Source organism: Nomascus leucogenys, chromosome 18, assembly GCF_006542625.1.
Source record: "Nomascus leucogenys isolate Asia chromosome 18, Asia_NLE_v1, whole genome shotgun sequence".
Lineage (NCBI taxonomy): Eukaryota > Metazoa > Chordata > Mammalia > Primates > Hylobatidae > Nomascus > Nomascus leucogenys.
The window spans coordinates 81,401,555-81,416,744 of NC_044398.1; the positions used below are offsets into that span (position 1 = coordinate 81,401,555).

The window sequence follows — 15,190 nt, forward strand, 5'->3', positions numbered from 1 at the left end:
GCACCCGGCCTAGCAGTGAGACTTTTAAACCTCTGCCCTCATCTGTAAAGTGGGGAAAATAATAGTAACTGCCTCATGGGGCTGTTGTGAGATTTACATGAGATAATCTAACATTTATTAATAAATATTGTTTTCAAAAATGATACATTTCTCATAAGTAGCCACTAATGTAGTTTCATTATAAATTTAATTTTACTGGCCTTAAGATATACAAAGTCATGTAGAAAATACTTACAGCTAGATGGTAGGAGGTAATAGGGAAGCCAAGAACGGTGATGACATGGGCTTTCGTAGAGTCACTAAACCCAGAATTAGGCGGCTGTTTCAGGACCCCAAAAAGAGTCATAGAACTAGGACTTTTAAACAGTCCTAGAACAAACTAACTGGTGTGGGGTGGAGTGGAAGGGATAAATATTATTTCCCTGGTTGAGTTGCTATGGGTGACTGATTGCAGCTCTTTCATATGTTTTTGTTTGTTTGTTTTTTCTTTTTTGAGACAGAGTTTCACACTTGTTGCCCAGGCTGGAGTGCAATGGCGCAATCTCAGCTTACTGCAGTCTCTGCCTCCTGGGTTCAAATGATTCTCCTGCCTCAGCCTCCCGAGTAGCTGGGATTGATGGGGCCCACCACCACACCCAGCTAATTTTTTTTTTTTTTTTTTTTTGAGACGGAGTTTCGCTCTTGTTGCCCAGGCTGGAGTGCGGTGGTGTGATCTTGGCTCACTGCAACCTCCGCCTCCCAGATTCAAGCAATTCTCCTGCCTCGTCCTCCCTAATAGCTGGGATTACAGGCACCCACCACCATGCCTGGCTAATTTTTGTATTTTTAGTAGAGATGGGATTTCACCATGTTGGCCAGGCTAATCTCAAACTCCTGACCTCAGGTAATCCGTCCACCTTGGCCTCCCAAAGTGCTGTGATTATAGGCGTGAGCCACTGTGCCTGGCCTCTTTCATATGTTTTTGGTCAGTTTATGGGCACCTGAACAAATGAGTCTAGTGACTCACTGCAATAACAAAACTGTGCTTCCTAGAAAAATAACAGACAAAATTTTGCATGTGATTGTGTGGAATTTATGGACTTAAAGGATTTTGTTTTGTAAAGTATATTCTAACCTTCAGTCGTTTTATACTATTGATTTCTGTTAACACTTTATTTCTCCTCTTTGTAAGGACCCCCTCTGGTGGATGAGTTCCACCCTAAACTAGCTTTAGTTCTGTGGGATAGAGATCTTTAAAAGAAAACAAAAGATCCAATTCTTTTAAAAATTTGTATACATAGCTGGACATGGTGGCTTATGCCTGTAATCCCAGCACTTTCTGAGGCCGAGGCGACTGAACTCTAACTACTCCATTGAGAACGCCTGCGGAAAAAGGCAAGGATCGAGGTAGAGAGACCACTGCATGACTGTTGCAATAATCCAGGGTAATTTAAGAAGAAAAGAGGCCGAGTGCAGTGGCTCACACCTGTAATCCCAGGACTTTGGGAGGCCAAGGTGGGTGGATCACCTGGAACACCTGAGGTCAGGAGTTCGAGACCAGCCTGGCCAACGTGGTGAAACCCTGTCTCTACTAAAAATATAAAAGTTAGCTGGGTGTGATGGTGGGCGCCTGTAATCCCAGCTACTCGGGAGGCTGAGGCAGGAGAATTGCTTGAACCCGGGAGGTGGAGGTTGCAGTGAGCCGAGATTGCATCATTGCGCTTCAGCCTGGATGACAAGAGCAAGATTCTGTCTCAAAAAAAAAAAAAAAAAAAAAAGTATACATAAGTTAACTTATTTCTCTGATGCTGCAAAATGACACCAATTTTATTTTTAGTCAGTTATGTGTTGAAAGATACAACCTGTCAGTTTATGTTTTCAGTTCTTTTATGTAAGTCAAACTGAGAGCATTACAAATTTTTTTCTTACTCATTACGATAATGTTATATTACTTATTATATGTACTGACACTTCTTGTCATTTCCTTTTTGTTTGTTTTGCTTTTTTTGAGACAGAGTCTCATTCTGTTGCCCAGTCTAGAGTGCAGTGGCATGATCTCAGGCTCACTGCAACCTCCACCTCCCGGGTTCAAGCAGTTCTCATGCCTCAGCCTCCCAAGCAGCTGGGCTTACAGGCGTGCATCACCGTGCCTGGCTAATTTTTGTATTTTTAGTAGAGACATAGTTTCACCATGTTGGCTAGGATGGTCTTGAACTCTTGGCCTGAAGCAGTCCACCTGCCTCAGCCTCCCAAAGTGCTGGGATTACAGGCGTGAACCAGTGCACCTGGCCTGTCATTGTTTTTTTTTTTTTTTTTTTTTTTTGTAGTAATGGCTGGTTCCTCTGGAATTTGAGTCACTGTAAGAGGATGCTTTGAATATTAAGGCACCTGTGGTCTGAAAGGATCATGAATAAACAGGTGTTTTCTAATTTTGGATATCTTTTTATATTCCGTTGACATTGCCCTTGTAACCCAACCACTCTCAGGTAATTCGGTTGCTAAAAGAGAGTAAAATCTGTATTTTCAATGTTTTCTATTTTACAGTCATTTTGGTAATTTTACTTTATGCTGTTTATAATTCATAAAAGTTCAGCAGGTTTCCATTTATATATATACGTATAGTGACTATTTTCTCCCAGTCTGTGGCTTGTTCTTTTTTTTTTTTTGTTTCTGGTGTTTTTGAAGAGCAAAAGTTAATTTTGATGAAGTGCAATTTACCAAATTTTGGTTTTTTATGTGTTATGCTTTTGTGTCAAATACAAGAAATCTTTGTCTAATCCAAGGTCACAAAGATTTTTAAAAATTTTTCTATTCCTTTAGTTGAAGTTTTGTAGTTTAGAAGGACACAGGTGATAACCTGAAAAGAGTTCCCAATGGCCAAAGCTGGAATTACTTGAGCAAGTAATAAGTAATGAATATATTAGATCATAACACAAAGAATAAAATAAATAGCCATTAATCCATACAGGAAAAAATAAATGTTTGAATAAAGAATTTAAAATTTATTTCAAAATTTTGTATACATGTTAATACAAAATGTGACCAAAAGATTTGGACACTTCCTAAAAATATATATATCTATGAATGTCAAGTAAGCACATGAAAAGATACCCCATTAGTAATTAGGGAAATACAGATTAAAACCACAATAAAAATAGCAGTAGACACTTATTAGAGTGATAAAAATTTGAAAGGCTGACTATACCAGCCAGGCATGCTGGCTCACACCTGTAATCCCAGCACCTTGGGAGGCCAAGATGTGTGGATTCCTTGAGCCCAGGAATTCGAGACCAGCCTGGGCAACATGATGAAACTCCATTATCTACAAAAAAAAATACAAAAATTAGGCATGGTGTTGTGCACCTGTAGTCTTAGCTACTTGGGAGGCTGAACAGGGAGTATGGCTTGAGCCCAGGAGGCAGAGAGGTTGCTGTGAGCTGAGATTGTACCACAGCACTCCAGCCTGGGTGACAGGGCGAGACGCCATCTGGGAAAAAGAAAAAAAGACTGAGTATACCAAATGCTATCAAGGATGTGGAAGAACTGAAACTCACAAAGACTGCTGGTGAAAATATAAAATGGTGCAACCACTCTGGAAAATACCTTGGCAGCTTCTTAGAAATTTAAGCATACATTTACCATATGATCCAGTTGTTCTACCCCTAGGCATTTACCCAAGAGAAAAGGAAATATATGTGCAAAGACTTGCATATGAATGTTCATGGCAGTTTTATTTGTAGTAGCTCCGAACTGTAAACAACCCAAATGTCCATTAACAGATGAATGGATAAACAAATTGTAGTATGTCCATGCAGTGAAGTACTACTCAACAATAACAATTAATAAACTACTGATACATGCAATTACATGGATGAATCTCAAAGTAATTTTGCTGAGTGAAAGAAGCCAGACCAAAATAAGAATACATATTACATGTATTCTTTTTCTTTTTTTTTTGAGAGAGTCTCACTGTGTCACCCAGGCTGGAGTGCAGTGGCATGATCTTGGCTCACTGCAACTTCCACCTCCCAGGTTCAAGTGATTCTCCTGCTTCAGCCTCTCAAACAGCTGGGACTACAGGCCCGCACCACTACGCCCATTTAGTTTTTGTATTTCTAGTGGAGACGGGGTTTCACCTTATTGGCCAGGCTGGTCTCGAACTCCGGACCTCGTGATCCACCCGCCTCGGCCTTCCAAAGTGCTAGGATTACAGGTGGAGCCAATGTGCCCAGCCCATATTATATGATTCTATTTATATAACTTTCTAGAAAATGTACACTAATTTATAGTGACAGAAAGCAGATCAGTGATTGCCTTGGGAAGGGTGGAATGGGTTACAAAGGAGCATGAGGTGATAATTATATATGTTATCTTATTGTGGTAGTAAACTCACAAATGTTACACGTGTCAAAATTCATTAAACTGTACAATTTAAGTAGATGTAGTTTATCATGTGTTAATTATACCTCAGCAAATCTGTTTAAAAAGCAGTTGGGAAGAATCATTTTAAGGGTTTTGGCGTGAGTAACTGAAAGGATATAGTTGGAACTAACATGGAGAATGCTTATAGACATAAGTACTATAATTGAAAGTAGAAACAAGGGTTTTATCAGGATCATGGAAGATGAAAACATGACTCAACCTTATGAGTGTGGGGACACTGTCAAAATGTGGATGTAAGAGGAGATTATATTTCAGTACTAAGATTCTGTGTTTGGAGAACTAGATAAAATTTTGGAATGTTTCACAGTGACTGAAACCTGTGGTTAAAAACCTATTTCTTTGATTTAAGACTATAGTTTATAAATTTTCCTCAGTTTTCAAGCCTTGGGTTCTGTATTCCTCCATTCTAGTGTTGCTATAAAGAAATACCTGAGGCTAGGTCATTTATAAAGAAAAGATACTTAACTTGGCGCATGGTTCTGCAGGCTTTATAGGAAGCATGGTGCTGGCATCTGCTTCTGGCGAGACCTTAGGAAACTTAAAATCATAGTGGAAGGCAACAGAGAGCCAGCATGTCACATGGCAATAGTAGGAACATGAGAGAGACGGGGGAGGTCCCAGACACTCTTAAACAACCAGATCTTGTGTGAAATGACTTAGCAAGACTCACTTATTACCAAGGGGATGATGCTAAGCCATTCATGAAAGATCCTCCTGCATGATCCAGTCATCTTCCATTAAGCCCCACCTCCCATGTGGGAATCACATTTCCACATGCGATTTGGAGGGTACAGACATCCAAACCATATCAGGTACATACAAGAATTATTTTTGGAGATTTTTTCTTTGCATTTTTCTGTGTACAGAAATTGATTTCTTTTCTTTCTGTTTTTTTTTTTTTTTGAGACAGAGTCTTGCCCTGTCACCCAAGCTGGAGTGCAGTGACATGATCTTGGCTCACTGCAACCTCTGCCTCCTGGGTTCAAGTGATTGTCTTGCCTCAGTCTCCCAAGTAGCTGGGATTACGGGGGTCCTCCACCATGCCCAGCTGATTTTTGTATTTTTAGTAGAGACGGGTTTTCACCATGTTGGCCGGGCTGGCGTTGGACTCCTGACCTCAGGTGATCCGCCTGCCTCGGCCTTTCACAGTGCTGGGATTACAGGCGTGAGCCACCATGCCCAGCCAAGAAACTGATTTCATTGCTGCAGGGTGGGTACCACTATATTTTAAAACTCCTCAGCTGATTGTAACTTGCAGCCATTGTTGAGAACCTATAGTATCACACTACATGAGTGCTAGTTATAAATGGAGAATCTCAAATCCTATCCCAGTCCTACTGAATCAGAATCTGTATTTTAATAAGATCCCAAGAGGCTTTGGGCTTTGTATGCACAGTATAATTGGAGAAGCACTGTCTAGACTAATTAAATATCTAGCAGTGGCCACAGAGTCTACTAGGACTGTATTTCTCAAAATGTGATTCCAGGACCAGTGGCATCACCTGGGAATTTGTTAAAAATGCAAATATTTGAGCTCCACCCTAGACCTTCTGAACAGAACACTGTGGGAGTGGAGCCCGGTAGTCTGTGGTTTAACAAGTTCTCCAGGTGATTCTCATACATAATATAGTTTAGAAGCATTGCGCCAGGAGTCTCTCATGAGTTTTGGAACCACTGAATTGACGAAATTGATTCAGCAAGTCCTTTGTTAAAACACGTACTCCTGAAGTGAAGTGTCATTGATGTCTGCAACTTTCAAATGGTTTAGCAAAAGAAAAAAATTGTATAAGGCTATGTGGAGAGAGAGAGAAAGCAAATGCTATATTTGTTATCATTTACCTTTTATAAATGATACAACCTAGGTTCAAAAAGAGCATCTAGTTCAAAAAGAGTATCAAAATTAGAATTTGAGCCTCTGTACCCTGTGCATATCACCACAAACTGGAGTGTGATTCTCTTTTTTGTGTTAGCTTGCCTGGCCCATCATCCCAGGCATCTGGGAATGTGACTGTGTTGCATTCCACAGGCCCAGGAGCAAGCTTGAAAATGTAGTCATTGATTTCCATTGTTATGAGTCACAACCCTCTCCTTGCTCATGCACACACACACACACCCCTTCATTATCATCATTCCTTTTATTAAACTTTAGTGTATGTCTGAGAGTGTTTGTTTGTGTTTAGCTCTGATTAGAAGCAGAAATATGCTTGATTTGAATAGCCCAGACTTACTATTTGAGTTTTGAGGGCAGTTTTTAACTAATGTTAAAAACTTGTCCTGTTGATGGCCTGAGATTTAGGATTGACTCCGAAGCAACAGGGATTATTAATTAAATATTTCACATATTTTATACTCTTCCTCAGTCCACAAAACATTTGTGGTGATCAAAGATTACTGTTAAGTAAGTTGCGTTTCTTCTTGTAACATCTTTTCAAAGTTTTAATCCAAATTAGGTTTGAATGGATTCTTTAGGTTGATGGCTTTTTTTAATAGCATTTATTTATTCCTACCTGATGATTAAAGCATCATATTTAAGAATTGTCTTGCTTTGAATCATTGACCTCTTAGAGTTGTTCTTCTGTTCCATGAGTTTAATTGAACTCATAGTGGTGTTTTAAAATAATGTGTAAAAGAGCATCAGGAGACAGAGCCAAAATGGTTTTATTTGCTTTTATACAAACTAAATTGCCCTTGTGACCCAACATAAAATTTAAGTGCTAAGAGCAGTTATTTATTTTGACAAAAGAATTAATTGAGTCTAAAACAGTTGAAATTCCAGTTGTAGCAAACTATTCATTAAGACTCTCACTCTGGCTTTAGTACTGTCAAAAAAAATAACTTGTCTTATGATTAAATAGCAGAATGATGGGCAGTGGACTGCATTTGAAGGAGATGCTGAATAAACTTTCCACTTGTGAAACAGTTCAGAAGTGACATGCTGCAAGGGGGGTCAGAATGTGCATTGATATCCAGCTGAGTTGTCAACTGGCACTGAGCCAGGCACGCAAAGCCTTGCCATGTGAAGCAGCATGTGGAGCATATGCCATTTGTAAAAGAAAATCTTGTTCATGCATGATTTAATGGTTTTTTTAAAAAGGTAGTATTTAGTTTTATTATGCCAGAAATCATTATTTCTGTCTTTAATAGGAAAGTTTGTGTGGATGGTACTCAATTTAAAATTTTTAATATATATTTTTTGATTTGAAGTGATTTGGCATCTTCTCTATTTCAAAATGTTTTTTTCTTTTTTTTGGACATTTTTCTATTTCAAATGGATTTTAAGAGGCTGTTTAGAAAAGATAAGAGAAATCAAGATATGTTTACTATAGGAAAAGAGTTTTGTGAGAACAAAAAGGAGAATTTTGTTTAAAGGGACTGATTTTATAGAGTTAAGGGATGTCTTTACTATTTTCACGTATATGAAGTCATCCAAAGATTTTACAAATCTTTTTTTCTGTGTGTACCATATTTGCTAAGATGATGATGTAAAAGTCCTTCTAGATAATATATATTTAGTATTTGTAAACAAGGCAATTTGGCATTGGTGTTTTGTTTTTGTGGTATTTACTTTTTTCTATTCTCTAGAGTAAGCGTGTGGCCTGAGCATTAGAGATTCTGTAAATAGTTAATGGGTAGAAATTATGTGGATGTGTAAGCTGTAGGAGAATTTTTGACTAACCACATGCCTGATTGCCTTTTTTTGGTAAACCCTTTCTCGTCTCAACAGATGATTATATTTTCTCAAGCTTTATTAGTACTTGGAAAAGCCAGTAATATATAATAAGCTGTTGGCAATTTAGGTAGAGATTTGTTATTCATAATTTTTATACTAAGTGAAAAGTTGCTAATTTGCACATCTCAATTTCTTTACCCTTATTGATTTTTCAGCCTGCCCTTATCTCATTGTAAATTGTTACGATAGGCCTCTAAGGGATTCTAAGAACAAGCTCAGTACCCTTTTATTAAATGATTTCTCAGCTTCCAGATTTGCAGAATGGGTTTGAATAAAGTCCTTAAATTTTTAATTGGGTCATTTTCTGACTCTTTAAGGCTTTTTTGGATAGAAGTGATAAACTTTTTTTTAGTCTTTGTTTATATTTAGAAGAATGTACTAATAAGGAACATACTAATAATTGATTAGGACCTTGTTTATCAACTTACTTTTATGACTGTTTTATTCTGCTTATTAGTAAGTGTTAATTTATTTTATTTGAATGGAAACTAGAACCACACAGAAATAAATCTTAGATTTAGGGGGAGGGAGAGGGACATGAAGACAATATTTTTAGATCTCCGTATTTGTAGAGAAATCTTTGTTGTTAATCGGTGGCTTTCTTTTGTAATGGAATGATCAGTAATAATGCTGATCATGAATTTGTACATAGTTAAGCTTCACATCTCAGAAGAACCAGTAACAAAATCCTCTATCATCTACTCTGTATTTCAAGCTCTATTTTAAAATTTCTTCATATAGCAAGTTATACCAGTTACCATTAATAAATTAAAAATTATTTCACAAAAAAATGCTAGACTTTTCATGAATTTATATATAAAAAGGACTAAATGACAACTTAGTGGGAGATAATTTTTTAGTCTCATATTTAGCTTTTGGGATATTTCATTAGGAGAGTAATTCATGTTTTGCTACTTTCTCTACTGCCAAATAATTTGATATTTCACATATATGAAGTATGCCATATTTTATGGCATTTAAGGCTAGTCTGAGCAGTCAGTCATTTCAGGGCTATTTTAATTGTTTTCTAATGACTTCCACTTTATCATCCTCCTCTTCTACAGTCTATCTCTCATAGCAGTGCTAAATTAATTGTCCTTGAAGATCGCTTTGTGGGTGGATGTGTATGATCTTACGTGAAAACTCTTACTATTTCCTGTAAGCTGTAGTTCACATTCCTTGACCTGCTATACAGTTAGAGAGATCTGGATTATAATCCCAAGGTCACCACTTAAGTAGTCTGTAATTAGTTCATTTATTCATTCAATAAATATTTACTTATTTACCCAACTTATTATTGACCTGGCATTTTTTAAGTATTGAAGATACAGTGATGAACAGGACAGATGAGGTCCCAAGCTTATGTTCTACTAGTATTTACTATCTTGGTAGCCCTGTTCTTCCCATGAACACCACCGAGGATTCAGCAACCACCTTTACCATGCTTGTTTCCTCTCATTAACAGTACTGCCAGCTTCTTGAAAGCAGAAACTGCATATTCTTTTGTCTCTAGTTCTGTGGCATCACATATAATTGGTTTTCAGTAAATTATTGTGATCATAATGGGCTGGTCTCAGTTATTTTTCACTGTTAAAATTATTTGATTTTTAAAATTTATTACTGATATTTGAATTAACTATTAGGTAACAACTAGAACCATTGCAGAACAATTAAAAAGATGCGTTGTCAATTAAAAGTAGAATAAAAAATTTAAAATGTAAAAAAAAAGTTTTAAAATTTACCTGATAGATTTTTTCTACTGGAAGTTTTTCAATTTTTTTTTTCCAGGCCTTATTGAATTTGAAGAATGTGACACTGCTAGTGCAGTTGAAGGTAAGTTGATTAGTTATGTTAATGCACATGGCAGCTAGCTAGTATCTTCTGTTCATTGAACAAATAAGGAGGGACTGCTATCCCTAGGTGTCAGCGTACCTATGGAATGGAAAGCTATAAAAATCTGAAATTAGTTTGAAGGCCTGCAGATGCTACTTGTTGCTTAATAAATAACAGATTTTCCCAAAATAATATTAGTGTGTTAGATTATATATTTTTAAAGATTGAGTATAACATGCATTTGTTTTTTAAATATACATTGAAATAGTTTTCTTCATTGACATCCATGTTTAAGCCTTCTAATGTCATGAATATGAAACTCATCTCTGTAATGTGTAGTGCTAATTGTACAGTGGGTAACATTTCATTAATTAATGTTAATATTACCATCATTTGGCTGGGCACAGTGGCTCATGCTTGTAATCTCAGCACTTTGGGAGGCTGAGGCAGGAGGATTACTTGAGTCCAGGAGTTCGAGACCAGCCTGGGAAACCTGCTGAGACCCCCATCTCTACAAAAAAAACTTTTAAAATTAGCAGGTGTGGTGGTGTGCACCTGTAGTCCCAGCTACTGGGAAGGCTGAGGTGGAAGGATTGCTGGAGCCTGGGAGGAGGAGCCTGTGGTGAGCTGTGATTGTACCACTGCACTCCAGCCTGGGTGACAGAGTGAGACCCTGTCTCAAAAACAACAACAAAAACCCTTCTTGAATTTCCTCATCTGTAAGATGAGGGGCTAGCTTAAACCTAAGGTCTCCACTGCTCTCTTCTGTTTTTATTTTTTGGGAGACAGGGTCTCACCTTGTTTCCCAGGCTGGAGTACAGTGGTACGATCTCTGCTCAGTGCAGCCTCGACCTCCCAGATCCAAGCGATCCTCCCACCTCAGCTCCAAATTAGCTGGGACTACAGGTATATGCCATCACACTCAGCTAACTTTTGTATTTTTTTTAGAGAAAGGGTTTCACCATGTTGGCTAGGCTGGTCTTGAACTCCTGAGCTCAAGTGATCCATCCACCTTAGCCTCCAAAGCTCTAGGATTACAGGCGTGAGCCACTGCACCCAGCCTCTACTGCTCAATTCTCAGAGTAAACACCTAAGTTTTAAGTGCTGAATTCTTTTTTTTGAGACGGGGTCTTGCTCCGTCACCCAGGCTGGAGTGCAGTGGCGTGATCTCAGCTCACTGCAACCTCCGCCTTCTGGTTTGGATGATTCTCCTCCCTTAGCCTCCCAAGTAGCCAGGATTACAGGTATGCGCCACTAAGCCCGGGTAATTTTTTGTGTGTTTTTAGTAGAAACGGGGTTTCACCATGTTGGTCAGGCTGGTCTCAAACTCCTGACCTTAGGTGATCTGCCCACCTCGGCCTCCCAAAGTGCTGGGATTATAGGCGAGATCCACCACACCAGGCCTTAAGTGCTGAATGCTATCAAAAGTTAATAGCATGACTGGCCTTTAAAAATAATTTGTCAGAAAAGAAGAGGATGCCTTATTAGGAAAATCAAAGATAATCTGTACTCCTCGGTTATGGTAGAATCCATTTATAGCATTGTTTGTATTAGGGACAACATGGGCACAAGAATGCCATATTGTAAACTTACTTCCTTTTTTTTTGTTGTTGTTTTCTGTTTTTTTGTTTTTTTTTTCTTTTTTTTTTTTTAATTTTTGAGGTAGGGTCTCACTCCATCACTCAGGGTGGAGTGCAGTGGTGTGATCACAGCTCATTGCAGCCTCCATCTCCTGGACTCAAGCAGTCCTCTCACCCCAGCCTCCCGAGTAGCTAAGACCACAGGCATGCACCACCACACCCAGCTAATCTTTTGTATTTTTTTTTTTGTAGAGACAGGGTTTCACCATGTTGCCTAGGCTGGTCTTGAACTTCTGAGTTCAAGTGATCTGTCCGCCTTGGCCTTCCAAAGTGCTGGGATTATAAGCATGCATCACTGCACCTGGCCCCATATTATACTTCTAATGGGTCTGCTGTATCATCTTTTTATCTGAAACAATAGATTTATATTTTGTGGCCCTCTAAAAAGCAAACATGATTTGACCTTTATAACATGATTTGACATTTATAACAAAATTTAGTATAATGAATAATGTCCTTTCTTTGAAGTTTTAAGATATCTCCATATGCTTATGTGTAAGGTGACTTAAGGGAGGCTTAGGAAAAGAAAAGAAAATTTTATCAAGTAAATGTTCTATGATCTTTTGATAAATAATAGACTGTTTTATTAACATAAGAAAAGTCTAACCAGTAGGGTTGAGTGGTTGATAACTTTACTTCTGTCATCCACATTTAGCATTAGCAGTTATGAGCAAATTATGTGTGAGGATGCAAGATGTAATTATAAATTTAATATGTTTATCAGGAACGTTTATGTTTCTGTAACAATATATATTTATTTTAAAGGTATAAAACCAAGGAAAAGAAAGACGTTTGCTTTGCCAGGAATCATTAAAAAGGAAAAAGATGCAGAATCTGTGTAAGTATTTTAAATATTGTCAAAATCCTTTTTGTTTTTATAAGTGATTAAGAATAAGACTTGAATTTGGGAAGAAAAAAGTATTTTGGAAATAACTCAAAAGTATATGTGTAAGGTGTGAAAAACAAGCCTTTCTAAATATTAATAAATACATTTGCCAGTTCCTCTGGTTTTAGATCAAAGTATTAACTTACTAATTATTTTAAAATGTGAAGACATTATAGACAAAAGCTTTAATGTCTAGAAATGGAAATTTTTGAAATATCCTTATTTTTATAAAATGATAAATGCATATTTTAAAAAATTAATAGTGCAAAGAAAACTAAAAATTCATCAAAGTCTTAATGCCTAAGAGAAAATCTCTGGTCAACTATTTGATGAAAATCCTTCTAGACAATTCTAAGTGTATAAGCACATAGTGATACCTATACATACATTGATGGAAAATGTTAAATAGGGGAGAGAAAAGCCCTAACATTTTACCATTTATACTAGGTCATCATTTTTAGATGGAATATTTGGTCCACTTATAAGTCTAATTTACCTTCTTTTTTTTTTTTTTTTTTTTTTTTTTGAGATGGAGTTTCACTGTTGTTGCCCAGGCTGGAGTGCAGTGGAGTGATCTTGGCTCACTGCATTCTCTACCTCCCAGGTTCAAGCGATTCTCCTCCTGCCTCAGCCTCCCAAGTAGCTGGAATTACAGCGCCCACCACCACATCTGGCTAATTTTTTGTATTTTTAGTAGAGACAGGGTTTCACCATACTGGCCAGGCTGGTCACGAACTCCTGACCTCAGGTGAACCACCCGCCTCAGCTTCCCAAAGTGCTGGGATTACAGGCCTGAGCCACCGCGCCCGGCCTGATTTACCTTCTTTTAAAAATAAAAAATTAATATACAAAGAATATATAATAAACATGTAAGAAATTGAGTTTAGATTAGCTAACTAAAGTTTTTGTTTGCTTTTTACTTTGGCTACACATTAGAACTACCTGGGAAATTAAAATAAATATACCTATGCCAGGTCCCACCTCAGATCAATTAAATCAGATTCTCTCAACATGAAACCTCAACATAGTTTTTGCTCTTTTTTGTTTTAAGCAGCCCCTTTGATTCCTAATGTATACCTGGGGTTAAGAATCTTTGAGCCGTGATTATTCAGAGACAAACTAGAATTAAAGGAATCTTTCTTTCCATGATTACTCGGTCCATTTAGATTGAAGCGACACCAATCAAAAGTCTTGAGTGATTTGTTGACCCACCAACATTGACTGAAAATTAGTTTAAAAACCCCGCCTCCCTAGCATAATCAACGGAATTCTCATGAGATTTAATATTTGATGGGCACTCATATTTTTAACGTATGAGAACAGTTTGTGCTTTGGGTATTCTTGCTTTCTACCTAGTTATATTTCTATTTGAGTTTCCTAGAATTTCTTTCATTTTAAATGACTGTCTCTTCCCCTCTCCCAAGGAGTATTTGGTTAACAAATCAAGACCAATTGCAAAGTCATCTATATCTATAGTTATCAAATCTTCTGCAAATGTCTTTCTTGAGCATTTATGAAGGGTGTATTTTTAAGGGGGTGAAACCTAATCTATTTTTATAATATTAGCAATACATACTGAAATCTGATCAATTGATTAGTAAGTAAATGTTTAAAATACATCTAGTTCATCTGTTAGTGGCTTTATTGTATAGAATCATGGCCTTAAATTAGTTTTATAATGTATGGGTTTCATTACTGTTCATGTAAGGAGCTTATAGTATTTTTTAACCAGGTTTTTAAAATAGTTTTCCTTATCAATAATTTCCCAATATGATATTAAGCCACTTAGGGTGGTTTTTTGTTTTTGTTTTTTAACCAATGGCAATACTAGAGCAGAAAGCCAGTGCTTAAACCACTGTACCATCATCACCTTCTTTCAAACTTCTTGGCAGGAAAAATGTTAGAATTCACTTTGCCTGAAATGCCAGAGGCTCTTGGCATGCCTCTTCATAGCCTGAAGGCTTTTGAGATGCTAGTAATTGTGGGAGACAGGCCCTTTTCAGAGCTTCCTCTTCCTGGAGCTTCATCTGCAGGTGTCATACAAACCACTGTGAAGGCAAACAGATAAGTACTTTACCCCAGTGACTGGAGTGTTTTGGCTTAAAGCCAGAGAATAAACTCTTTGGAACTTCAACACTTCCTTTTATGTTCAAACTGCATCTTTTTTAAAAAAAGAAGAAAGTAGGAATGTTCTAACATCTTGATTAATTTGATTCTCTAGAAGGATTGGATTATTATTATGCCTTTTCTGGAACATTTCTTCAGAGTATGCATAAGTTTAGAAAAATATAATGTTTCTCATCTACCAGTAAGGAAGCTGTATTTCAAAATGTGCAATTTTAAATGACTTTTAAGTGAATAGAAAGTCACCTGGGGGGCCAGGCCCGGTGGCTCACACCTGTAAACCCAGCATTTTGGGAGGCCGAGGAGGGTGGATTACTTGAGGTCAGGAGTTCAAGACCAGCCTGACCAACATTGTGAAACCCTATCTCTACTAAAAATACAAAAATTAGCCAGGTGTGGTGGCACACACCTGTAATCCCAGCTACTTGAGAGGCTGAGGCTGGAGAATTGCTTGAACCTGGAAGGCCGAAGTTGCAGTGAGCCGAGATGATGCAACTGAACTCCATCTAGCCTGGGTGACAGAGTGAGACTCTGTGTCAGAGAAAAAAAGAAAAA

At 37.6% G+C, this 15,190-nt stretch overlaps 1 protein-coding gene across 1 annotated transcript in view; it reads left to right on the plus strand.

Annotated features, from left to right (window-relative positions):
• The window catches only part of FCHO2 (FCH and mu domain containing endocytic adaptor 2), a 128,904-nt gene that overhangs the window by 63,509 nt on the left and 50,205 nt on the right, over positions 1-15,190 (plus strand). Inside the window, exons 9-10 of the mRNA XM_030797619.1 lie at positions 9,941-9,985; positions 12,391-12,463. Of these exons, the coding sequence (XP_030653479.1) occupies positions 9,941-9,985; positions 12,391-12,463 (118 nt within the window). The remainder of the gene's footprint in view (positions 1-9,940; positions 9,986-12,390; positions 12,464-15,190) is intronic.